General features: G+C 36.9%; 1 protein-coding gene across 1 annotated transcript; it reads left to right on the top strand.

Annotated features, from left to right (window-relative positions):
• Nucleotides 1–6,211: 6,211 nt before the first annotated feature.
• Nucleotides 6,212–27,045, top strand: wdr41 (WD repeat domain 41). Its single transcript, XM_088629617.1, has 14 exons — nucleotides 6,212–6,407; nucleotides 6,821–6,877; nucleotides 9,663–9,778; nucleotides 12,249–12,297; nucleotides 13,975–14,094; nucleotides 14,693–14,755; nucleotides 15,877–15,988; nucleotides 16,818–16,880; nucleotides 17,892–17,999; nucleotides 18,551–18,735; nucleotides 21,153–21,274; nucleotides 22,614–22,699; nucleotides 25,233–25,366; nucleotides 26,322–27,045. The coding sequence occupies exons 2-14, from the start codon at nucleotides 6,830–6,832 to the stop codon at nucleotides 26,460–26,462; spliced, it is 1,347 nt and encodes a 448-aa protein (XP_088485743.1). The 5' UTR covers nucleotides 6,212–6,407; nucleotides 6,821–6,829; the 3' UTR covers nucleotides 26,463–27,045.
• The last annotated feature ends 70 nt before the right edge of the window (nucleotides 27,046–27,115 follow it).

Below are 27,115 nucleotides of genomic sequence, written 5' to 3' on the forward strand. Positions count from 1 at the left end.
TTCTTGAGAGTTGCCTAAGGCCTCTTTTTGGCCTCCCTTACTGCAGTTCTTCTTGCCCAGACACTCAGTTTTGGAGGACAGCTAGTTCTGGGCAGATTCACAGTTGTTCTATATTTTCTCACCTTTTCAATGATGGACTTCACAGTGCTTCGAGGTATATTCAATGCCTTGGATATCCTTGCCCTGACCAGTACTTTTTTTCGAGAACCTTGTCTAGGATCTGCTTGGAATGTTCCTTGGTCTTCATGGTGTAGTGTTTCCTTGGAAATGCACTACCTAAGTGGGGAAGCTCCCAGACACAGGTGTATTTATTCTGAAATCATGTGAAACACCTCAACTGAACACAGGTGGACTCCGGTGTAATTATGTGACTTGGAGAAGAGAGTTGGTTACTTCAGAGGTAATTTAGGTGTGTCAAAGCAATTAATAAATTTAGTGAAATGTCTGGATTTTACTTAAAATGTATTTTAAGTTTTATTCATCACGCAAGAATAAGCAAGGACTTTATAATTGTTATTTTAAAATCTGTGAACATCAGCAGACATGAATGGCTCTCCTTAAGTAAAGCAATCTGAATGTTCTTATAGTGTAAAAGCAATGAGCTCTTTTTATGGATGAACTCAACACACCCATGTTCCAATGTGTAACAGTTTAAATCATTATTTAAAGATATTTCAAAACACAGCAGTACTGGACAACCGACTCCCTGAAATTTCACCATGTACAGTATAACACAAAACACACTAGGAGAAAACAGAGAGCACTAAAAAGAGAGCACTAATCTGCATTTTTGAAAATAATAGAAATGTAATAAACTGTATATATTATTGTAGAGTCAAATCTACAGTTAAGCTCATATCATTTTTCATACTCTCTTGAACATATTTATACTTTGATTATTTGATTCATATTTGTCTTTGCTTCTTTATTTTTGTGTGCGTTGTGAGCATTGAGTCAATGTCTCTGTGCTCTCTTCCTGCTGCTTGTGTTTGAAAACAGGGGTGAACCAGACTAAATCAATGAGCACACCGACTGGAGTTCTGCCCATTTCCATTAGGTCTAATGTATACTCATTAAAATGTGCTATGGGTCAAAGCCAGGTAATAAGTTATTCTGTGGACAATGTGTAAAGGAACTACAGACAAAAGCACCACCACCAAAAAAATGAACAAGCTTTGAATTCCTATTTCCAATTTCTTCGATAGATATGACTACTGTACGTACTGTAGCTTGGAAAGGGTAAAATTCTACAGTACATTTTATGTCCTAAGGATCTCACAAGAACGTTTACAGCCAAGATTCAGTTTTGCATTTGTGTTAATTAAAGGCCACACTATATTAGTGTTTTAATTTTACAACAATGCAGCGCCACTTTAATTTTTCATTTCCAGAGGTTTCTTATGGGAATCATTAAGGATTTGTCTTCAGAAAAACAGTCACAATTTAAAATAATATTAAATAAAATCAGCACTCTTTCTGTATCTGAGGTTGTTAATGATAACTGTTAGACTGTTAGTGACATTCAGATGTTATTGTTGTCATGTTCAGTCAGAATTCATAATTGAAGCCATTGATTTAAAGCATTATTCAGATGATAATTTACAGAGTCCTGGAAATAATTATTATTGAGATGTTTGACAAATAAATATGATTTTGTCCTCCAAATTCAGTTCTCTGTCAAGGTTCACTCATTTCTCTGTTCAAAAAAAGATTTGTAGTTTTGACAATTACATTGAATGAACAAGGCTACAATGAGTTTTAGTATAAATGGGCTGCTAGCAGAAACTCTTGGTGAAAAAACTTCCTTTAAAGTTTAAAGTTTCAGAGAACACTATTGACCTGTTCAGGGATAGAGAATATACCCATTCTTCATAGCTAGACACTTGTTTTGGTCTAAGTGTTAGTATACTAACAGGGCACTCAGAGTGTTCGTAGAACTATCTTGTCTATCAGGAATTCATTTCCAGTACTATTGAGACTTCTGAACTCACATTTTAAAATTGACAGATATTTAGCTCTATTTCGGATTTTTATTTTTATTTCTGTTTTCACTGGCAGAATGGCAATTTTCAATGCAAAAGATTCTTGTTTTGCTCTGTATTTAGAATTGAAGGAAAAGAGGTACACTAGTTCCCAGAGAAGCACATGTAGCCTGAGGATTGATTTCAGAACTATTGTTTATCTCCAGAAAAAGGACTCCAGAAGTAGTAGATTACAAACATTGCAAACATAAGCTGATGATAAGCACAACTTAAGTCTAGAAACTATTACCATCAGTTGACAGATACAACTATCAGCATCACTGCTAAAGCCAGTGACAGTAAAATTTATGTTTCTATCAGCAGCTACAAGATCCACCTTAGTTTTATTCATCATGCAAGAATAAGCAAGGACTTTATAGTTGTTATTTTAAAATCTATGAACATCAGCAGATATGAATGGCTCTCCTTAAGTAAAGCAATGTTCTTATAGTGCAAAAACATTTAGCTCTTTTGATGGATGAACTCAAGACACACATGTTCCAATGTGTAATAGTTATAATCATCATTTAAAAATATTTCAAAACACAGCAGTATTGGACAACCGACTTCCTGGAATTTCACCATATACAGTAGAGTACAGTATAACACAAAACACACAAGTAACAAGCAGGACAGAAAGGATTCTTGGTTTATTTATTATTCCAATATTTCTGCCAATGGTCAATGATGTAATTCACCTTAGAGAGTGATGTACCATCCCTTTACTGTAAAATGCTTTATCATCTGCTATTTTTCCACTTCCTGGATAGATCCTGGGGTTGGGATCCGATGGTGAGCATGTCCTGAAAGCCTGTGAAATTGGAAGATCAGAACCTGGAGTGACAGACGCAAGATGACCGAAGAATCCTCAGGCAACCCTGACAACAGACCCAGGAGGGCAGGACAGCAACCCTGGACTCTGGCCAAGAATTGAAACAACAGCAAAAAGTTCATTCCAGCATCACAGTGTAGAGAACAAAAGAACAGAAAGCTCTCTGGGTTTTTGCAGAAACTGTTCACAATCCATTATAATTAATGTACCACAGAGCCTTTGACTGGAGTAGGAGGAGGAATTGTTGGGTCTGGGCTTGCCAGAGGTCTATTTTCTCCCACTGGGAGTTTTTTTGTTTTTCTCTCCTTCATGCCCAGTAGTCAACTATTGTTCTACACTATTAGATTGTTAACCGTTATGGAAGGCTGTTAAACAAACTTTGACAATATGTTGTGCGGGGTGCTTAAACCATATAAAAAGACTGATTGATTGAACGATCAATTGATTGCTTGCACCTTGTGTGCTTGCATAATGGGGTGTTGGCATGAAACCACCTTAAAGTGAAATTATGAACAAATGGGTGCCGAGTGTAAAAGTTCCCAAAAGTACATACATATTTCGTCTGGATTCTTCCAACCCTAGTCCTGACCAGGACTAGGTTTTCTACAGATTTTCTTAGCATTCTGAATCAGATCATTATTTACTCAGTTGGACCAGATAACAGTTTTTTAATAGCCAGCTGTTCAGATGCTGCAGCTTTAAAGAAACCGGGAGAACCTGCGGACCCACTGGCCCATCAAAACCAGTATTGGCATCATTATTTCAGTGTAAACATGTAGCAACTGACTAGCAAAAAAAAACAACAATTTCTTTAGTGTGTCTTATAAATTCATACTGTACCTCATTGCATATGATTTGTATAGAAATGAACATAAAAGACATAAGATTAATGTGATGCTAAAAGTCACTCTTTATGATTATGGGACTTAAACTAGATCAGAGTCAAGTTTGCACAAGAACATAAGGCCTTTCACTGAGTACAGCTACAGTTAATCTTGATAATATTATTAGAAATTAAACATCTTCATTGGCTTTTAAAAACTATTCAAATTAAATGTGCATATTTATCATGTGAACAAAATGCTAGCATAACAATAATACTAAAGTAGCACCAAATGATTCAAATGATAATTTGGGGTCTTCTCCAATCAAAAGCCTAAAAATGTCATTAACACAAAAAGTATAAAATCCATCGCTCCTCATTATTCTAGTTTAAATTAAAAGCAATCAAAGTAAAGGAAAAGGAGAAAAAAAATCCATGGCGGCTCACAAACAATCTTTCTCTGTCCATACAATCAAAAACTGGGAGGGACAGCTAATTACAGAGTCTGAAAAGATTAATGATCCCTTCAGACCATTCGACTTAAACCCAACACCTCAGGGGTCAGTCAGGGTGGAGCTCAGTTGTACAGACTGCATATGAACCCACCTCACAATGGCAGTGTATCATTGTGTGTCTGCCATTGACAAATAAAGTAGTGCTGGTGTGGCTGAAGAAAAAGCTCTATGCTGCTATTTTTGGCAGCCAGAAACTCTTTCTAAGTGGGGGTAATGGGTTTATGCCGGAAAGGTGACTGTACAGTATGTGACTATGGTCCTGGACATTTTATGCTACTTTTACTACTGTTACTACTATTTCTGCTTCTGCTACTACTAATAATAAAATTGTTGTTTGCATACTGTGCTTTTCATCCCAAAGTGCATCACATATAGGATCCACTTCATCTCCCACTAAAGTACAGCACTCATTTGGAAGCTCCCAAACACAGGTGTGTTTATTCTGAAATCATGTGAAACACCTCAACTGCACACAGGTAGACTCCAGGCAAGTAATTCTGTGACTTGGAGAAGAGAGTTGGTTACTTCAGAGGAAATTTAGGTGTGTCAAAGCAAGGGGGTGAATACTTATGCATTTAATTATTTTCTGTTTTTTTATTTTTCATTAATTTAGTCAAATGTCTGGATTTTTTTTTTTGCTTTGACATTATAGAGTACTTTATGAGTTGATGAGTGGCAAAAATTCTCAGTTAAATACATCATGCTTTTCATGCTGTAACACAATTAAATGTGGAAAAAGTCCAAGGGGGATGTAAATTTCTATAGGCACTGTATGCATGTAATGTTGCTGTAAAAATGTGTACTGTAAAAGTAGCATGGGAGAAAATGTCTGATTCTATAGGCACTGTATATTTTTTCAAACAGTGTCACAGGATCTTCAATGATCAAGTAGACAGGATCTTAGTTTACCTCTGAAGCAGAGTGCTCCCGATCGCCTCACTGAAACATTGGTTTGGAATTTGGGTCCAGAGGGAAGGGTGCTGCCTACTCATCCATTAACACCCCTCACAGAAACCCGTTTTTTCTCTGATGACTCGCATCCCATTCCAGTTACTGACCACACACAGACTTGTTTAGCTCCTGAAATCTTACAAGATCAGGTTACAAGGCAGTAACAGTGCTGTTGTGTACTTTGCAATCACCCCAAGTCCTAAAAGCTTTGTTTAGCCTAAATCACGACTTAAAAACGTTCCCTCAATAGATAAAAAACACATACTAAAATAAATGTATTTACTGTTAAATGTATTTACAGGAATTTTAGCTGATGTAATTACCAATGGTCTACAAATTTTAACAATGCACTAAGCACAATATTCTAGCAGGACAGCAATTTAGAATTTGGTTTAGAATTTAAATAAAATCACTGCAGATAAGAAAAACACCTTTTATGTGTTGGTCACAACATATGCCTGCTGATCAGTGCAAAAAAAAAAAAAGAGGAACTTAAAATGTTTGGATACCCAGTTCTTTACTACTGTTAATATTATTATGTAGTCCCCAGTCAGAACATTGCTCATTATACTTCCAGCCAGGCGTTGTTGCTACTGCGTTGTACAGAAGTGAGAGGCCAACTTAAACCAGACACTAATTTAATTATACTTAACGAACTCATTTATAATGACTTTAAAAATCTATTGATGAATTTTAACAAATAACATTTGGTTTAGAATTCAAATGTAATTCACCTATAATAACATTATGACTATTGTTGAACAAAGAATTAAGAATTGTATATTAAAAAAAATGATATGGACTTTTCTTGATTTATGTGCTATACAACATGACAAAATCTTTTCTTAATGACATTTTAATTAAATCAAATTTACGTCTATACTGTACACAAACTAAAATTATACTATCCTGGGATTTCAATGTTTAACTGACGATAAAAGGTAAGACACTTTTCAAGATCAAAATCTGCAGTTGCCGTGCTAACAGAGGTTTTGACTGCAGGAGCAACAGCGCACTTATTTTACATCCCGGCTTTATACCGAGAGCTTGTTTGTCCGTCAAAGGCTTCCGTAGTTAACTTTTCATGGTCACATGCAAAACAATACTTAAGACAGGAAACAGCTCAGTTTGTGTTTATTAAATGGCAAAAGGATGATAAAATGGTTTTAAAAATAAGTAAACATATCGTAGTAAAGCTTTACGTTACTATATGTTAAATGTCCTTTTGTAAGGGTAGACATCTGACTGCGCTGATTTAGAAGAAGGTAAGGGTCTTGAAATGAAAATATAACAGAGGATGTGTTGGAGAATGTAAGGTTTTGAACATTTAATATACTGCGTGCCTTAGAGTATTCATTTTACTCACTTTAACACCCGATTAAAATATCTGTTTGTTTCGGGTTTTGTGGAAATCACTGTTATTAGTTAGCCGTGAAATTTCATAAAACTGTTGCGGAAAAAAATGTAGAAAATATTTAGCTTTGATTAGAAGGCAGGGTTTAGATAATGCAACAATTGAAATTCACAAAATATTCTCTCATTTATTTTGTTAAATTATTAAAAACATACTGCATATTTTACCCATATCTTTTTGTTGTTAACAATTACTAATTGACTAGAGATTTAAATAGAGAATTAATTTACGCTTGATAAATCAGTGTTGTCTTTTCCCCAACAGAAAGTAGATATGCTACGATGGATTCTCGGAGGGAGAGACGCTCAAGGGCCAGTAGAGGTCGGTATATTACCATATTGGTCCGCGCATGCGTGGTCTCCTGATGACTTCTCTTTATTGACGTAAGGATGACGTCAGCAGGCGAATTAATTTTGAAGTTTACAGAAACGTGAGGTCTGCTTACGTAGAACAGCCTGCTTCCAGATTTAGTAAGGGCTGCTTCGTTGTACAGCATGACAAAGTAAAAAAAAATTAATACGGTTAATGCCACCAAGGAGCTCATCCGGGCTAAAAAAGTGTTCAATGTTGGACCTGATAAAACGGATTTAAGTCCAATTAATTCTATTCAAAAAACTTTATTCGTCCCTGGGAGGACAATTTAAGAATTAAGCATGTATTCTACATGGTAAGGAAAGAAACTGAAGTCAGAATATTCCCCATTAATGATATTATAAAGCTCAATGGAACGCAGAAGTCATGCAGGTATTTCCTTAAAGTGACATACGATATCCTTACTACACCAAAACTGGCTTTTACAGTCTGAAATTCACTGCGTTAACCACAAAGTGCGATGGGAATCCCTCCCCCCAAAACAAAAGGATATTATATTGTGCTTATCATTCATATTAATCCCACAATCACAAATACACATTGTTTGACTGTATAACAAAAATGTTGACTTTGCTGACCCAGTACTTTTGAAGGAGGCTGCATCCTACAGGGTCCACCCACATACGTGCAGGGTAACAATTTGGAGAAATCTGGATCCCCCCAGAGAACATGCAGACTCCACACAAATGGTGTCTTTATCCAAAATTCAACTGGAGCGTCAAGAGCTGTGAGGCAGCTACCCTAATCACCACATCACTGTGAAACCTGCTTTCCTTTTCATTCCTCATCCACTCAAGGTTATTCCTTTATCCTTGGCCACGCTGTCTGTTCAGCAGGTAATGAGGCATTTTACACATAGGAACAATTAGGTTCTGAGATTAGCAGCCATAATAATGACAGGGAAGAGTCCTAACAAACATCTCATCAAAGACTCATCTGAAATTTGTCACTCCCAAGGAAACTGGCCTCTTTGACACAGGTCCCCTACATATAACATAGCAGGTGCGCTAAAATGTATTTTTCTCCTAGACTTGCAACTTTATCCCCTTAGATAAAGGCTTCAGTTAAAGTTTTCAGAAGTAGGTGCTGAGAAGCCGTGTAACTTGTGTGTAACTGTGGAAACAGCATATGGACTATTGAACACTGTGCCAATCACTATTCCAGTCATTAACTTTATGTCCCAGTATTATGAGCCATCCTCTCAGTTGGATCATCCGACTTGACTTTGACCTTTAATATTAGTGTTGTCTTTGCGCCACAATAAACTTTAGGATGAGAGTGTTTCCCAGTTCAGAACACAGCGTTATACGGTACTCTACATGCATAATATTAGACTTGAATTGATAGAACTGGTGCTTTCCTCATCAGTTATAAAACCAAATTTGACAAGGCTTGTTGAAGGTCTGTGTCATATGGCTGAGCTCTTTCAGTCATATTTCAATGTCTGTCAAATTAAAAAGATTAGCTGAATATGTATCTTTCACTATATGACCAATATACTGCTAAATGCCAATGATAATTAAAGTTTAGTAAGTAGGATTATGTGTTTAAGCTGTTGTTACTTTCTATTAAATGTACTTTTTTTGTCTAATTACTCTGTGAAATTCTCCTGATATTACAGAATAAAGTAAGCAGAAATGTGCTTATATGCAATAATGCTGTTGTTCGGCTAGATTGCAGTCTATGGCATGATGTTTGTGACCCAGGGGGTGGGCCTGCTTTCATGTTTTTCTGAAGTCTTTATGAAATAGACTACTCATTCTAGGTGAAGGGTCTCATCCAATGAGAAATGCTGCCTCAAGTATCATTTACGTGAAGTGTTATTTTTTCCACTGGGTGTTCAGAGGAACTGCAATTCCTTCCCAAGATGTTAGTTAGAGATCAGTTTTTTAAAATAAAACATGGAGCCCCAGCTGCCACTGCCTATGCAGTGCAAAGATGGAGAGAGTCGCAGATTTATCACGCCCTGTGTGCTAATTGGATAGAAAGCACCATTGTGTTGGTTGTCCTTGACTAATTCCTACTAAATCCACTTCTCTGATTCATTAAATGCAATCCATTAGACCACAGTTGCTGGCTAGCGTTACTTCTTTTGAGTTTGTGAAACTGAAAATGAAACTTGTGGCGAACAGATATAGAAAAAGGCAGTTATGGTGCCCAATTCCAGTGGGTTTGGCATATACAGTACTTTGAATGTTGCTGCTTGAATGCATGTTCCAATGGGAGTTATGGGGACTGTCATCTTCGCCAGTGTGGAATGAACGGATCTGTTTTTCATAGTCCCAAGCTTGGAAGTGATATTCTTATTTCCACTATTAAAACTTTTGTGAGTATATGCTGCTTATAAATGTATTGAAAGTTCTGAATATCTTGCTATAATGCTTCTTTTTTAATGTTATATGCCGCATTCAATGAAGTTTACCTGCAGAGATTACCTGCATATTGTTAAAGCAGTGATCCCTACTCATTATTTAATTTATTTCTATTAATGTAAACTGAACAGTCAGTACTGGAGAATTCCCAGGTCTCCTGAGAGATGGATGTTTTCTATATCATAGTTATTTTAACCCTTCCGGTCAAGAATAGTGTGTTTATAGCAATGGGTAAATCAAATGAATATATTATGTATTCTTAGTTTTGGGTCCTTATAATGACACTTTGGCTATTGGTGTCTGGTGGATGGTGAGTCTGCAATAACGGAAACATTCATCTTATTTTCCCCTTGTGTCTGCAGAAAACCACAGTGCTGTTCATTGGGGAGGAACAACCAAAGAATTCTTACACGGAGCTCCAGGTGCTTAAAGGACATTTTGACATAGTTCGATTTCTAGTGCAGATTGATGACTTCAGGTAAGCAGCTGCTATGTTTTGTTCTCTCGCGGCTTGGGAGAGCTGTCTCACATCTTGTGATTGACAAGGAAGCCTGTGCCAAGTACTTTCCACGAGGAAATTTACAGACCATGACAAATGCTTAATTATTTTTTCGATAGTTTAGTGCGACCCAAAAAACCCGCAATAAATAAGAAATAAAAATGAAACCCTTCACACTCTTTGGAAGCTGCCAGAGCTGTGTACAGCATGCTGGGTAGTTATGACTTTTTAAGTTAATTCTAGAGTTTTATACAGTATCTCTGCTGCAGAAACACTGTTTTTTTTAAGGGTGGCTGCAAGTCAGGTTTCACGCCTCACCTCTCCCAGTAATCCTTTGTTATTGAGGGCTTTGCAGACGGCTTTTCTTGTCTTTACCGTGCGTCAGCCAAACCCAGATTGCGGAAAATTTTTTAGATTGGTTTTGAAGACAGAAAATGTATCCTTTGTCAGCCTCCATGGCAGTTCCTTTTTTTTGCCTATCCTGAAACTGAGTTTTGGAATAACACAGGGGACCAGCCGATGTCAGAGGGCACTGAGCGGCACTGAGCAACACTAAGCTTCAGCGCAGGTCCTTTTAAAAGCTGGGCCAGGAGAGAGAACTCTGTGGTGTGCTCTCACATTATTGACACATCCAAATAAAGAGAGAGTTCAGAAGACAATATTAAGAAATTTTCTGCCCTGGTAGCCCTGCACGGTTGTTCTTAAATTCATCAGGAAACTGCACAAGGATGTGGAGGATGCTGATCAGAAGTGAGAAAGAATCCAGTGACCCACAAAAAATCATGATGACAAACCAGCCATTCAGCTTCTGACTCGACTTGCTGAGACAATAAAAAGCCTTCAGATTCACATTTTCCAGTATTAATAAGTGTCATGGGTTGACATGGGTAATAGCTGATTATACATTGCAGAGTTTTTGACTAATGTAATGAATGTTAAGGCAGTTCATTCATGTCAAAGTAGCAAGTGGCTTCATGCTACAGTTTTTCAAACATTTTTCTCTTTGAGCATCTATTTTTTGTCGTATGAGTCTCACTTTCCATTTTAGACACTGCAGAATTCTGCATAGGCATAATTTTGTACTTCATATTTCTTGATTAATGTTAGAACAAGAAATAACTTGACAGTTAAATCATTAAAAGGTATTTTTTTTAACTGGTAGGCTAGTCAGCAAGTAGCATGTAAGCATTAAAAATAGTTCAATTGTTTTAGCATGTATTTCTCTGATGCACTGGAAAAAGAAGGGCATTTATTTGATATCTTCTCCTTATCAGAAACTGCTGTTTCCATTGTAATCTGAAGATTATCTCTGCGAAATAAAAATGAATTAGGTCTGTATGTGATTTAGTGCTTAATAAACATATTCGTAGTTTATAAGAGTACCAAAAAAAATTGGTAGAATCTCAAATTAAGAAATGCTTGACTTTACAAAACCTTCAGTAAGAGTAATTAATTGCTTGTTAGCTTAGCCGTAAGTGTAAATTTTTATTCTGTTGGTTCATTCTAGGTTTTTACTCACAGAGGAGATTATGGCTTGCATTTGAATGTTTATTTTATAGTAAGAGAGATTTAAGCTAAGGAATAATAAGACATTTGGTTACTTATTGCATTTCTTTTTCTTTCCACTGTACATTTGTATATTCTATATTAAAACTTACCCAGCACTTTTTATTTACATAGCTGCAACCTCTTCAAAGCAAGAAGCTTTACGCTTATATTAAAATGTGCACTTTTTCAGCTACCATTCACTGCTCTATTCTCTTTATTATGTAAGTAAAACATGATTTTTTAGTCGTCAATCAGACCTTCACATTTATACAAACTAAATGTAATGCTGGTATTAACCTAAAGCATTGACAAATCAAGCCCCCCCCCTCTTTTCTCTGTAGCACATATATAGTCAGATATATCAATCACAGCTTATTTGCACAGTCTCATCCAATGCCTCATTCCCTGGTGTGCATTTCTTTTTCATCACCAATTGAGACTGGATCTGTATCTATTACAGTGTTTGTAGCAAGAGACAATATTTTCTTGTTCTCAGTGCTGGTGCAGGGATTAGAGAGAGAGAGACTTCCTCACCACAGATGCAAGGCTGGGATATCTGCTCTTTTTGAGAGTCGATTAAAGCCGAGAGCATGCCATTTGACTTTCAGTGACACATTGCATCCCGAGAAAGTCTGCAGTCTGTGCCCATTCATGTACTAATGTTGAATTTTTGAATCTGATGCCACTACACTCTATTTTTTTTTGAAGAATTTGCATTGTAAACAAATAGGTTGCTTGTTTATCATTGCTACAGCTTTCTCATTTGCCTTATTTCCTGGATACTACTAATAATGAAATGACTGAAAAACACCTATTTTCACCCAAACTCTGCCTTTGGTGCTGTATAACTGATTTATAAAATAAGATACCACATGTGATTTATATTTTTATTTTTTTGCAGGTTTGCATCGGCTGGAGATGATGGACTTGTGCTGGTTTGGAATGTTCAGGTTGTTTGCTAAGACGTTTCTGGTGATGATCAATATTTTATTTGTATGGATTCCTCAGGAGAAAGGGGAACTGCAATGCTATTTTTATATTTTGGCGTTAGAGAGAAATTGCTTTTCCTTCAGTCCATGTGTAAATAGTGGGTGATCCCTATTAAATAAGAATAGGCATTACTTCCTCCATCTGATTAACTGGTGTAGTGAACTAGATTTAACACACCGCACCAGTTTTTATTAAGATAAGACAGATAAGATAAGATTTTATTGTCCCCCGAGGGAAATTTTTAATGGAGACACAACACTCCTGTACATTTAAATAGAATGCAAACCCAATAAAAAGAAGGAAAAAAAGAAAAACATTGCACATTATTCTGTTACAAAAATAAGAAAAACATTGCACATCACTCTATTGCACATGTTACATATTGTTATGCATTATACGTTTCTAACACGTCACAAAACATATTGCACTCAAGTGGGTTGTAAGAGTCAGAATTGTGTTTATCCTTGACATTTGCATATTTGCAATACATTTGTATTGTGAAACGAGCATTGAAAAATACTTGAAACTGCACATAACGCCAAATTCTTTGTATGTTGTATGTGCACTCTTTAGATGAGCAATTATACAAATATTTCTGTAGAGAAATCGGGAAGATATTGAAATTAGATTAACTTTTCTCAATGGGCAGTATGTTGTGGTTTCATGTCCAACAGCAGAGGGCACTCCTGGGCTGCTTTTTTTCTTTAGCACTTCATGGATTTTTTTTAATATGACCTTTCCATATTGGTTTTTCTAATTATTTAAAGAGTAGCTTTCAGAAAGTAAACATTCATGTGTTAAGGTGAGTCTTTTGATACAGATTTAGGAATTAATGACTGATTGACAGAAGAATATACTTCATGTACAAAATCTTTAATATTAATGATATTACATACAGTAGCATATTTACCTTTTTTCTTTAAATGTTTACAACATCCTGATCAATTTTTCTTTTTTCAAGCAGGTATGAAAAGTTCTTTAGTAATAACTGTATTATTTTATTTTTATCTATCTGGTCCTGGTAGTCCTCTTTCAAAGGTATATAGTGCTGAAAACGCTAATAATAAAGGAGCAAAGGTTTGTCTTCATGTACTTACAAGTAAAATTTTAACTTGTATCTGATACTGCAGCAAAAATTGGAATGTCAAATTATAGATATTTAGCTAGTCACAAAATAGAAACAGATATTTAGTTTCTGTTTAAAACGTTAAATGAATGAAAACAATCAATGTGTTTTTTGTTGTGTCGTGGGGAGGCAGGGGGCTGCAGTGGTTAGCATTGCTGCCTCGCCGTGTTTGGGCCCTGGGTTCAATTCTGGACCTGGGGTGCTCTCTGTGTGGAGTTTGTATGTTCTCCCTGTGTTTGCGGGGGTTTTCAGGGGGTCTTCTGGTTTCCTCCCACAGTCCAGAAACATACTGGTAGGTTAATTGGCCCTGGTGTGAATGTGTGCTCTTGCCATGGACTGGAGTCGCATCCAGGGACTTTTGCAGGGCTTGACTCTAGCTCCCCTGTGACCCTGTATTGGACACAGCGGTTATAAAATGGATGGATGGATCATTTCCCGTGCCCGGGGACGGGTGGATGGCTAGTCAGTGTGATGTGTACCAAAGCCATTGACAGCTGGTGTGTTATTGCAGACAGGAGAGCGTCTCCGGGAGTTAAGAGCTCACTCACAGCAGGTCACAGCCATGGCTGCCTTTCGGACTGAGTCCAGCCGCGGCATGATCATCACGGCCTCTTCAGACAGAACCGTCAGCGTATCCTTCTCGCCAGCTCCAGACCCACTGGTTTTACTCTAAGCTTTGTTTATACCAACAAATGCCTAGAAATCAGCCACCTTTGCCCTTGATTGGCGGCTGAATATAGCATGTTAAAAAATGTAAGACCTGGTAGTCCAGGTTTCTGCTTTGTGCCATATTTTTCAAAATTTCCTGTCAGATTTAAGGAATATTAGTAAATAACCATTTGTAGTGTTCAGGGGTGTAAGTAAGCAAACTAAGAATAAGGTTTAAGAGTTCAGACGATTATGAGCTTCCCTTTTCAACATCATTAAAACATCTGTCATTGCATAACTTTCTTGTACTGCTTAGTGACAGTATTCAAGGATACAATATAATCAAGGACTATATTGTCTCTTACCCTTCGTAACAGAATAATTTGGTTCCATATTTTCTGTGATAAAATTAAAGTTCTCCCTGTGTCATCAGAGACCACTTTTTGATGCAGTCTTTTTACAGATTTTCTTGTGCATTATCCAGCAGCTGGATATGGGGAAAAAGGACATTTTTATTTTGTTTTTCCAGCCCTGTTTAGCTGTTTTTTTTCCAGAAAGTTTTCTTTAACCTCTTGGTGTAGCTGTGGGACACGGAGAGTGGGAATCGTGTTCAGATGGTTTCTGAGCTGCAGTCTTCTGTGAAGGTGCGTGATTCTTATTTCTGTCCAGCAGGCATCACACAACATGTACAGGCAACAAACCTCACATCCTGTCGCACTGCAAGACTTGGGACTCTCTATACAGAACACAGATTTGGGCTACATCCAGGATTCTGCATTGTCACTTTTCAATGCCCTTACAAAGGGATTGAGTTCTGTTCTGTTCTTGTTCATCTTGTTTTCAGTTCGATGCTTCTAAAGATAAGGCATTAAAAGTCATAAGCTGACATATTTGGTCATCTTGTGTGAATTATATTTTTACATTAACTTCTTATGATTTAAGATCATAATGTATTAACAGCTTTTCTTATGCTTTTTGTACCTGTTTCTGGTTGGTTTTTACCAAAGAAAACCAAAACATTCAAAGTTTTTTGACTTGCTGCTTGTACTTCCTCTTCCTGAGAGTCCCTCTTCAGGAATACTCGGCTAGGAATCAGCACTTTCTGTGTCCTTGACCAAATTCAGTTTGGTCAAAAAGATGGCAGAGAGACTTTACAGTATCAAATGTTAATTGTATTCACCGAATGTTATTGTACAGCTGTTACACGTGCTTAAGAAGAAAACTGGAACACAGAATCTGATAAAGCCTTTAAATGATTCAAAGCTTGTTGTTCAAACAGTCAGTCAAATAAAGCCAGCGGTCAGGAGTAGTGGAATAAAATTACTTCATATTCTGTGCGCATTGCACTGATTTCTCATTTGGACAAGGGGAGGGGAAATCATACTCATTTTCTGATGACCTCATCAGATTCAACTATAGAAGTAAAACCTCACACCAGTCATTCTGTTCAGGGAACACATTGCAAGTCCTTGGCCTTTTAAAATGCTGATTCCTGTCATGGCCTGTTCTGCCGTGAAACAGATGAAACTCCTAAGCACTTGGACGTTTTTTTCCCCAAAAAAAGATACTATAGATAATGGGTTTCATGTAAACTTGAGCAAGTCCTGTGTTTTGGGTGTCTGAATTTCTTGGAATGATCTACAATGATATACAAATCTGAAGATGGTTATAAAAAATGTAATTAGATACCATTTAGATAAATATTAGTATCCGTATTGTGTTCAAAATTCTAACACTGTCTCCATATCCTGATTTCTTTTTATAGTGCCTGCTTGTTCTGGAAAGACTTGATGTATGGCTTTCTGGAGGGAATGAGCTGTGTGTCTGGAATAAACATTTTCAACTTCTGTGTAAGACTGACTGCTATAAGGATGCAGGTAATCTTGCAAAATTAGAGATTAAATTGGAATGTGCTTTATGTGTGTGTCATGGGATTCAGAGAGCATATTAGATTCAATATTTTGGAAGCATCTGCTCTTTCTTTTTATGTTGGAACACATTACCCTTTGGACCTTAAACACGTGGCTACTTCTATAAGATGATAAGGCCGGCATACTTTGCAAAGAGTTCACCTGGAAATCTTTGCCAAGGTTAAACAGTAAAATATAGTGTGAGAGCTTATGGGCAACTCTGTGGTGTTAGTGGATCTCAGTATTGTAACCTCCAGCCCCCAAACATCACGAGAATGCCTTTAAATTGGCTCTAGTCACCTATAGTCTTTGTTGAAATGTTCTGAACAAATTTAAGACATGCAGGTTTATGATTTAGATTTTGCAATTATAAGTAGAAGGTGAATTAACCCATTGGAGCTGGGAAAACAATAATAAGGTTATCTAAACTATTAATACAGATACATTCAGTAAGACATGGTTTATGAGTTACGTGGGCAGCAGTGGATGGACACTCCTTGTCTCTGAAGAACACTCTTGGCCCACTGACCATAGAGAACAAAACACTGGATTTGAACAAGATAGTAAATCTGTGTAGTACGGTAGCACAGGAGTTTGGTTATAGACCAAAAAGCAGAAAAGTAATGTGGAATTCAAAAGTACAAAATGCCTGTGCTCCAGTAGGTTCATTTTCATAGTAGATCAAAGTATCGGGTATTTGCTGCAACTAATCTGTATAGTTTTTGTACTCTGTTTTTTGTGTTATTTCTTATGTCTTACTATTATATTTTACTAATATAATACATATTATTTTTAGGGGTCACTGCCATGATCGAGCTGCCTAAGAACTGTATTGTGGCAGCCGTGGACAAAGAATTAAGTAAGATGACCTTTATTTCCTTCATCTGAACCATATGTTTGATTCTAAGAATAACTCATCTGTCCCTTTTGAGGCTTAGACTATCATCAGTGTTCTCCAATCAGGTTAGACTTGATTGGATGATAGATTTGAAAGCTGTGCCATTATCAAAAGTTGGTAATAAAGATTATTCTGGTATTTAACTTATTGTACGGGTAAGTCACAATATTTGAAATTTCTGATTAGTGCACCACTGTTGTTGTATATTGCTCTTTAAAAGTATTGGGACAATCCAATCAAAACTTATTTTTCCTTTACTATCAAGCACTTTGTGATCATGAGATAAATATGAATGATTAAGTACAAAATCAATCATGTTTTAGTTTTGGGTAGCTTCATGCATTTATTTTATTAATTATACTTTGTGTTTGTCTCGGTAATTTCAAGTGATCATGCGTGTTGGGACATCCACAAAGCTCAACAAACTTTGTGTAATCATCTGAGATTCTTTTCTACACGGACTTTGAGCTCTTGCCTATTCCTGTGTTGTTCTAGTTTCAGTATTTTTTTTTCTACTTAGTTTTAAAAGTTCAAACCTTTTTTTCTCCTGATGAACTCTTCGGTTACATTGGCCATATGTTCTGGGTCTCCGTCGTGCTGCATGGTGAAGCACTGCTTAATAAGCAGGGAAGCATTTTCTTCTACATATGCAGACAAAATATTTCTGTCCCCTCACTCTGCTGCTGTCATATTACTTCCATATTCTCGAGCACAATTTGCTTGACTGAAAACAAAAAAGCAGTTTTGATGTCCCAGTAATTGGAGGGAATTGTATATACACCTCCAAAATATAGCAATTCATGATAACAATTGTATTCATTTCTATATTTGATATTAACATATTTCTTTGCTACGACTGCAGTCCTTGGGGGAAAACACTCCTTTTATGTTTTTAATTAAACTTTTTATAATATTTTGCAGTGTTACTTGAAGTCAAAATATGTAATAATAACATGATTTATCACTTTAAAGTTGTTTACAGACTGATCGTGTCTTCTTCTGAAACTGAAACTTCTATTCAAGAGATCTGCAGATTAACAGACCACCATGACAGCGTTCGGACTCTGATTTCTGTAAATGGTAAGATAAGCAGGTCTTTTTTTCTTGATTACTTTAATTTTATTAATTTAATATTTTAAGATGAAGAGGCTCTTTGAATCTTGCCTTATCTTTGTTAGTACCTCATACAGCAGAACTTTATTTCAGCATACTGTATTTGTGCAGTAATGCTTGGGGAGTTTGTGTTTTACCACATTGTTGTATGCACTGTTTCCTTTTTTCCGTATTAAGTTCTAACTTCCGGTCTGGCTGTGGGAATCACAATGGAGTTTGAATCCTTAGTTTGCATACCTGTTATAAATTATGAACTTTACGAATTTACATATCAGAAATCAAATAATTGTACAAATGTCACTTTGGCATTGTAGCATAATACAGTAAGCTCAAGACTAAAGATTTTATTGTACTTCTTCAGACATTCCTTAATGTATTTGTGTAGTTGTAAATATACAGTTTATTCAGTATTTCCACATTGCTACTTTGTGAGTGAATGATGTTATTTGACCAGTATAAGAGCTGTACAAAGTTTTCTCTGTGTGAATTTATAACATTCCGGTCTTCATTCTACACAGACCAGATGTTCGCTAGTGGATCCCATGTTGGTGAATTAATAGTATGGGATTCTCTGGACTGGACCATTCAGGTTTATGAGCGGATCTTCTGGGAGACGGCTCAAACAGACTCGCAACCAGAAATAAAACTGACCTCACAGAAACAAAATGAAATGTCTATACAGCACTTAACATCTGATGGAGAGGTAGGCATCAGCTTTACTGTATATATATTTAGATTAAAATCTGTTTTTATTGTAATACGAATTGTACTTGCTTATAGATTTAAGATTACATTTATAGACTTTTATCTTAAATGTTCTGGCTGATTCCATGTTTTTACTACAGCAGGATATTCGGTTTTAATGTAGAATGCACATTATTTTTCAGATTGACTTTGAAAGATCTGATTATGGGTAAATTCATCTTCTTTAAAAGGAGCTTGCTCACTTTAAATTTTACATTCAACTTTGGTTTTACATTTTTTTTCTTGTGCCATTAAAATGCACAATTTTTTTTTAGATAAAAATCGGGTTAATACAATATGTGCACCAGCCTCATAGAGAACCAGTCTTACTTGGAAATTCTATACTGTTTCAGCCAGTAGGTCTATTGTAATGTCTATTGATACATTAAGATATTTCAGCTCATCTTCAGTTGACTGTAGTTTGTCTCCCCTGCCCTTTGATCACAGAAAGAAAGAAATATAAAGAATAGAATATTCTATTCTTTGACCAAATTGAACCATGACCAAGTGGTTTGAAATCACCTGATGGTCGAAACTTCACATTTGCTATTCCAGTGATACCAACCCCACGCTTGTTAGAAAATAGCTCATTCAATGTAATAAAATAAATACCTTTAGACAGGGATTAGGAAGAACTGGTGAGGATATTTAAAATGCAGTCATAATGACTATTATATTTATATTTAGAGTTGATTATAAATTAAGTGAACAACTACAGTGCCCTCCAAACCTACTGGGACCATACTGAAGACAAACCTGTGATTTTCACTAGACGATCACTAATAATTTCTCATGAAAATCTACGGCTGAAAATTACAGCTCTAAGTCTTATATTTTTAATAAAGTCAGTTCAGTTCTACCCTTTTGTGTCAATTAACCCTTTTATTTTGAAGGTGCAAAAGTTTAAGGACAGTTGTTTCACAGACGTCTCTTGTTGGTTAATTAGGCTTCTGGGTAATCTGGCACTCATAAAACAGATGTGAACATCTTCTTTAACTGCATTACTTTGACTTCAGGGGTCCATAATCAGAATTCTAGTACAGAAATCCAAAAGCATACCAAAATTAATAATATGGAATATTCTGACTAAGAAAGAAACTTTAGGTATAATTAATAATTGGCAAAGATCAAGTCAGATGAAAAAAACATCTGTAGATGAAAACCTACCAGATGTAGACCTATCTGATTACCAAAAAATAATCGGAGCAGTCCCAGAGCAAACACCAAACCTGAAAGCAGTTGACAGCGAAATTGCCAACAACCTTCAGAGTTCAGGGGTGAAGGAATCGAATTTCATAGTTTGCAGAAGAGTGAGACCGCAGAATTAGGAACTGTACTGTAAAATGTAAATCTCTTATCAGCACCAGGAACAGAAAGGGCCAGATCAGAATTTTCTCAGACATCTGGAGATGATCCAGGAGAGATTTGGAACCTTTTTATTGATAGATGAGACCAAGCTAAATCTTTACCATAGTAATGGAAAGGTTAAAGTGTGGAGAAAGAAACAAACTACAGATTTTCCAAAGAACATCAGCTCATTTATGAAGCATGATAGAGATAATGTCATGGTCTGGGCATTCATGGCTGCATCTGGACCTGGCTCACTTGTCTCTGTTAAGGATGTAACTAACTAATTATGGCAGCAACAGAATGAATTCTGAAGTTTACAGAAGCATTGCGTCATTTCGAAGAAAATGTTTCTGTACATATTGGGCAGAACTTTACTATGCACATGCAGCAAGACCTGACATACTGCCGATGCAACTAAGTAGTTCATCAGCAGAAAGAAGTGGAAAATTCTAGACTGGCCAGGTCAATGTCTAGATCTAAATTCTACTGAGCAGCATTTTACGTTCTGTAGAATAATTTGAAGTCTGGGCACAGCAAGAACAGGCAAGAATTGAGTAGCTGCAGCAAAGCATCTCAGATGATAACAACAAAGAGTTTGGTAAGCTCAGTGGTTCACAGCACTCATAAAGTTTTTGCTTCAAAGGGGCATCCAACCAAATATTGCTAAGATTTACACTTAAATTAACTTAATTAACTAAAATTGAGGATGTTGCAGTACTTGAATTCATTTCTTGGTCAGTTCAAACTATCCAGGTTGTTCTAATATGATTAAATGTAATATGGAATTGGCCAAAATAAAATGTGTATTGTGTCTACCTCATTATCACAAATATGTGATTAAATCCTTGACTGTAAGGCAAGTTGTATTGTTGTCCCAATACAATTACAGGACATTGTATGTAGAAAAGTCCAGGCACAATTTCCTACATGCACAGTACCTTTGTTAGTACAAGTAATATATTTTCCTTTGCCTTTTGCTTTTTGGAGAGTTTTTGTTTAATGATGGATCTGTTTTCTTTTTTGCAGTTTGTCGTTGCTGCGGTTGGAAATGGACTATACATTTACAACGTTTTGACAAAGAATGTAGTTGCTTACAGGAGAACTGCGCATGATTCAAACGTTTTACATTCTTTATTACTACCTAACAGGTTTGTATTTGTTTTTTTTACAAAGTGTAGAAGGTGGAGAAACCATCCTGTTATTAGAACAGTCCAAAAAGAGAAACATCTGTAAATTATTTAGCATAACAAACAGATTTAAGGACAGTGATGTACTTTAAAAGAATCCTTGGTAAGACTTTCTACTTCACAATGTTGAGATAAATTTGGTATGCATGGTGATGCTGATAAAGGTTTGGAAGTCTTTTGATTAGATCTTTGTACTCGTATAATATCTTTATTCCCATCCAAAACACCCACAATATAACAAAAGCTAACCGTACGCAATATAATTAGTCAGTCATCTTTACAGTAACTGTACTGAACATCAAACAAAACTCATCCCTGTGTTAATGCTTGGATGGTTTTAGAAAAAAAGATACAGATTTTGAATATTGATTAAATGTTCTTGGCATAATATTGATTGATTGTGACTTGCCATGATACACTTGAGTGACTTTGTTAGAAAAGCACTAAATCACCTCATTAGTGAGAGTGCTGATTGGGCACAGGGGATAAGGCGATTTAGACCGTTGAGTGTCAAACTTGATGAAAACCAGCCCAAAAAAACTGATAGGAACTAATATTCCCCACTTAACGAGAAAGCACTGCTTTCATGTCACTGATATGTAAGTGGCTGGCCTAAGTTACAGTCGGGCAGAATTTTCAGCAGTGGATCCAAGTCCTGTATAGTGATGAATCTAGGTTTTGTGTTTAGACCACTCTGATGGATGTCAGGGAGTGTGGTGCAGATGTGCCATTGGTTATGCACAACTGGCCCATCAATGTGGAGACCCAAGCGTGGCGTCAGTAACTCACAACATATGAAGGTCTGTGTGGTGGACATACTGCCATCATAAGAGAATCATTATGCTGAAGACACCTGACTCACCAGACCTCAGCTCTACTGAAAATCTGTAGGATGATTATGGATTTGTACTTCCAGCATCTAGGCCTCGTAGACTGTGAAAGCATATGGGACAGAACCCAACAAGACAGCATCTTTTACCTGCTGCAAAGCTTGTGGCAGTAAATTATTGCTTCCAACAATGGCCACACATGCTACTAGCCTTCTTTGTTTTCCCCTGTTAATAAGTCCTCTTGATGATTAGTTAATCAGCATAAAAATGTACTTGTGTTATGTACTGTGTGTATTATGACTTTGTTGTAATTATAAGTGTTTTTTTATGCTTGGTATATTTTTATGATTATAATACCTTGTCTACGCTTATGTCTTTATAAAATGCTTGCTTGTGATTTTCTGTATATGTCTATAAAAGTGAGGCCAGAAGTCGGTGGGGAAAAAAATGTTTTCTCTCTGTGCTGGCAGGCAGCTGATGTCGTGCTCGGAAGATGGGAGTGTCCGTATGTGGGAACTACAGGATCTGCCTCTGCCTGCTGAACCTGCCTCTTCTGGTTAGATTCCTCATTATCAACAGCCTTATTTACTGCACTCCAGATCGGGGCCATTTCCCATTCATGGGATCCTTTGCCAGGCTACACTAAGGAGTCCTGCAGGACATTCTGTGTCACGTTCTGATTAAAGATTGTGAAAGTGCTGTGTGGCAATTAATTGGGAAATAAACTATACCAAATAAGAATTGGCTGAAGTCCAGCATTCTAATTTGCCACAATTGCAGAGTGATGGACTTATACAGTCCTACTGTTGAGTAAGACAAAGCAAAATGCCTAAAGTTTTTACAAAACGGCGAATGAACATATTCATACTGTATGACAGTCATATGTAAGCAATTAACATATCAAGAATTTGCTTGGTAAGCTTTCATAATGTTTGTTGCATTCAGTTGCCTGTTGTTAACCTCGGTGTCCTGGCTAAATTTCTCCCTCTGGCCTTTACTAATCATGGCCTCCTATAAATCTCCGTCTATGAATTGGCTTCATTACTCTGTTCTCCTTCACGCTGATAGCTGGTGTGTGGTGAGCATACTGGTGCACTTTGGCTGGTCGCATCAGCTGGCTGGGTGCCTCACATTGGTGGTGGTTGGGAGTCCCCATTATCTGTTAAGTTGCTTCAGTGGAGTGTCCAGCAAAGCGCTATATAAGTGTAAGGACATATTATCTTGGGGTTAGAAACCTTTAGTTTAGGCTTACAAAGAAGGCATATCTGACTTACTTGTGTGTTGTCTATGTAGTACTGGACTGAACAAAATAGCTGAACTTTTCTGTCTGTATATACAGCATGTGTAGAGTTTTTTTTAACAAAAGTTCAGGAGGGATGATGGCACCCAAGCCCTCCTTGTCATCCTTTATGATGTCAGTTCCCTTAAGCTGTGAACACCATAGTAAGCCCTTCTTATACTCTCATTCATCTTTCTGTATTCCTTCTCCTCACCATCTCCATCTTTGTTGATGTCCCTTGGTTACCTCCTCACGGTGCGTGGAGTTTTTAACTTTGTCCTTCTCAATAGACCTTCCTAAGTGCATTTTCTTGAAAATGCCATATTTCCTTCCTCGTGAAATATAGGTTATGGATGATATTTAAATGAATTTTCCGGTTTCAGTCAATATCTTCACGAACTACATCTTCACCATACTATACAGTGGTATTCACTTTCTCTTTTATGTAGAGTTTTTAGAAGTTTGACCTGGCATTCACATCCAGCAAGAAAACAAAAATTGTTTTTCTGATATTTTTTTTCTTCCTACTTCAAAGAAACCATTGAACAAAGTTTTTATTTATTCACTTTAAGTTGCAAAGCCTGTTCTAAAGAGGGTTTTCAGACTTCCCCTGGCTTCATTGGTAGGTTTCAGAACTTCAAAACCTTTTCAGGAACATTGTACTTAGCTCCTCATTTCCTGTTGATTGTGTTTTAGTAATGCAGGCCAGGTGTTCCTTTTCAAATCAAAGGAGTAAAACATTGGCCAAAATATCTGTCTTGATCAGATCTCTGATAACTATCTTAAATTAAATACCTTTGAGAGATTACAGGCAAACACACGCCTTTCCCAAGGCGATGGAATGCTTTTTTCTCCCATCTAAATCATGCTGGATTTGTACAGTGGAGATGGGATGTCACCAAAAGGAATTATTTCCAGATGCTGGTTCGCTTTGCAGAGGAAATGAAGTTCCTGAGATTTGATACGGTCTTTTAGTTATGTTCAATTCAGCATTCTCACTCAGTAGTGGGTTTGCTGCAATTATCAGTCTTTTGGTTGACATGGTTTTCTGCCATGTGCGCCAAGACTTTTTCTGCTTTTTATCCATCCATTTTCAGTAACCGCTAAGTGCCGTACATAGTAACAGAAATCCGGACCCTAACCCAGTAGTGAAGGGTTACATGGCAGAATCTGCGCTGAACAGGATGCCAGACATGAATATGAACCCATTTGGGTGGCAGACGCTAACCACTGGAGAGCATGCAAACTCCTTGCACTTGCCTGGAACACAACCCGAGGACACTGCAGCTCGCTGTGAGGCTGCAACCGCTAGCTGCACTGTCATCATTCTCCAGTCTTGTATTCACAAATTATTTCCAGATGAGGAATTATCCTAATGATTTTGGATTACAGCGTTTTCATATAATGATTGCTAAAAGTTGCTCTAGCATTTATCTCTCTGGTTTGATTTATCCCTGTTCCTTCTGAAGGGTCGGAAAAAAAGCCCAGCAGAAAATACACATCATAAACGGCATCAGCAAAGACTTCATTGTTCCTCCTGTTCGATTGTTCACTGGACAGATAGATGCCTTGATGGGGTGGACTGTAGTCACCATGCTGCATAGACTAGCGGAGACGACTTGTTTTTTGGAGGATAGTGTATTATATATTCAACCACATTCCTAGATAAGCGTCTGTTCTAAAAAACTGCAAGACAACTGTAAAAAATGTGTTTAAATGTGTCGTGTTAAGCCTCCGGAACTGAAATGATTTTTTTTTCATGTTGAAATGAATGTAATGTTGTTAAATGGGTCTATTGATTTGCTCTCAGGCTTCTTCGGCATGTGGGGGTTTGGGAGATCAAGCAAGCTGGCGAGTCAGCAGGTGAAGAAGGTGGTGGAGACCCCCAGCCTGCGCACTCTGGAGCTGACAGGAGACCTCATCGGTCACTCTGGGGCTGTTCAGGTACAAGTAGGAAGAAGCCACATTGCTGGCTGGAGGAAGTAGGTTACTGCTGGCTTCTGCAAAATCAGTCATACAGCTGCTAATACTGGGTACATTGGCTTGAGCCATCTGGGCTCTGGTGCATCTAGAAGCTGTATCCACTGCAATCCAGCTCCTTCTTATGTATGCCCTTGGGCAGCACAGGTCTATATTTCATACTTGTCAACTCAACCATGCTAGAAATGTTCATTAAATTGAACGACACAGTGTTGGAGCTATAGCTTTTTTTATTTCCCGGCTGTGATTTGAATAATTTCAACTAAAGCAAATAACATACATTTAACTTACACCAGAAATACTCACCAAATACGGACCAAACATCTTGCGGCATTTGAAATATTTGCGAAACGGAGGTTCTCAAAATCATATATTTACGTCACAACGCAAAGATGGTGGCATGTAGCTGAAAGACTTTCTAAAGAAATTGATACAATAACCACATCGTTAGTTTAACACCCATTGTTTTAAACACAAATAAGGGCATGCCATTTTTATTTTTTCTTAAATTGCACAATATAGACTTTTCTGTATAAACATTGTGTATGGTGGATGGGTGTTCAGAAGTATGGTTGAGGCCAGGGATAATGTTCACTGTATTTTAAACCTGTACTTAATTGCAGACATGTTTAGAAATGTAGCTTTATAATTATTCATTATAATTTTCTGTTTTTTTTAGCTTTTGAAGGAGGTAAACTAATCAGATACCCATTTTCATATGGCATTTACGAAAAGCGAGTTTCTACACCCCTTGCTGTTATTGGAAAGACAATTCTGCCATAATGGGAGCACCAGCTTACTTCTCATCAACATTTAAAATCCTGAAAGAGAATCATGAAACTCATGTGTATCCTTTTCTCTCAGCTTTGTCACTAAATCATTCGGGTCTCTTTAAATAATATGTTTTGTTTTTTTGTAGATGTTTCTGTATTTTGGAGATGGCAGCCTGGTGACTTGCTCTACTGACCACCTCATCATTGTGTGGAGAGACGGGTACAAGGAGTCAAGACTCCGGAGTTTAGCCTTATTTCACAAACTGGAGCAGAATCAAGGCCTGTGACCCTTGTTTGTCCTTTTACCATATGTACTAATAGAAGCATACATACACTGCGTTTTATATACATCCCCTAAAAGGTTGAAAAAACAATTCTGCATTCATCCTTAAACATGACACTTTATTTTCCTTAAACTGCAATTTTACTTTACTAATTGGTAATGAGCAGCTTTCTTTTTGTGAAGTGCTCTTAAATGTAGCTCAGAGCATGCTGCCTATTTCTACTGTTAATTGTATTTCTGTATTTAAAAAGTAATAGTGTTATAACTGACGTGAAATAATGTAGCGTATGCCAAATGTATAGTCCAAGTCTGTAAAAATGTCAGTGGGTTAAGATTTGATTTAGCTGTGATTATAATTTTATCGCTTATTAAAATGTAATGATGGCATAGCTGGTTTTTGGCATCCTCTTACATTGGTTGCATACTGAAATTTTAAACTGTTGTGTTTTGCAAGAAGCCTAACGTTTTGATGTGATATCATAGTTTCTTGTATTCATATTTCACGAGGAATCTGTAATGAATGCAGAATCTATACACAATAGCTTGTGAAACACTGTACTAAGTTATTAAAAAGAGGGTTTACAGATTGCCAGTTCTCAAGGTCTTATTTCTTAATTTTGTATCTGTTCTAGAAATGAATCCTATGATTAATCCCAC

This window comes from Lepisosteus platostomus, chromosome 4, assembly GCF_059453375.1.
Source record: "Lepisosteus platostomus isolate fLepPlt1 chromosome 4, fLepPlt1.hap1, whole genome shotgun sequence".
Taxonomy (NCBI): domain Eukaryota; kingdom Metazoa; phylum Chordata; class Actinopteri; order Semionotiformes; family Lepisosteidae; genus Lepisosteus; species Lepisosteus platostomus.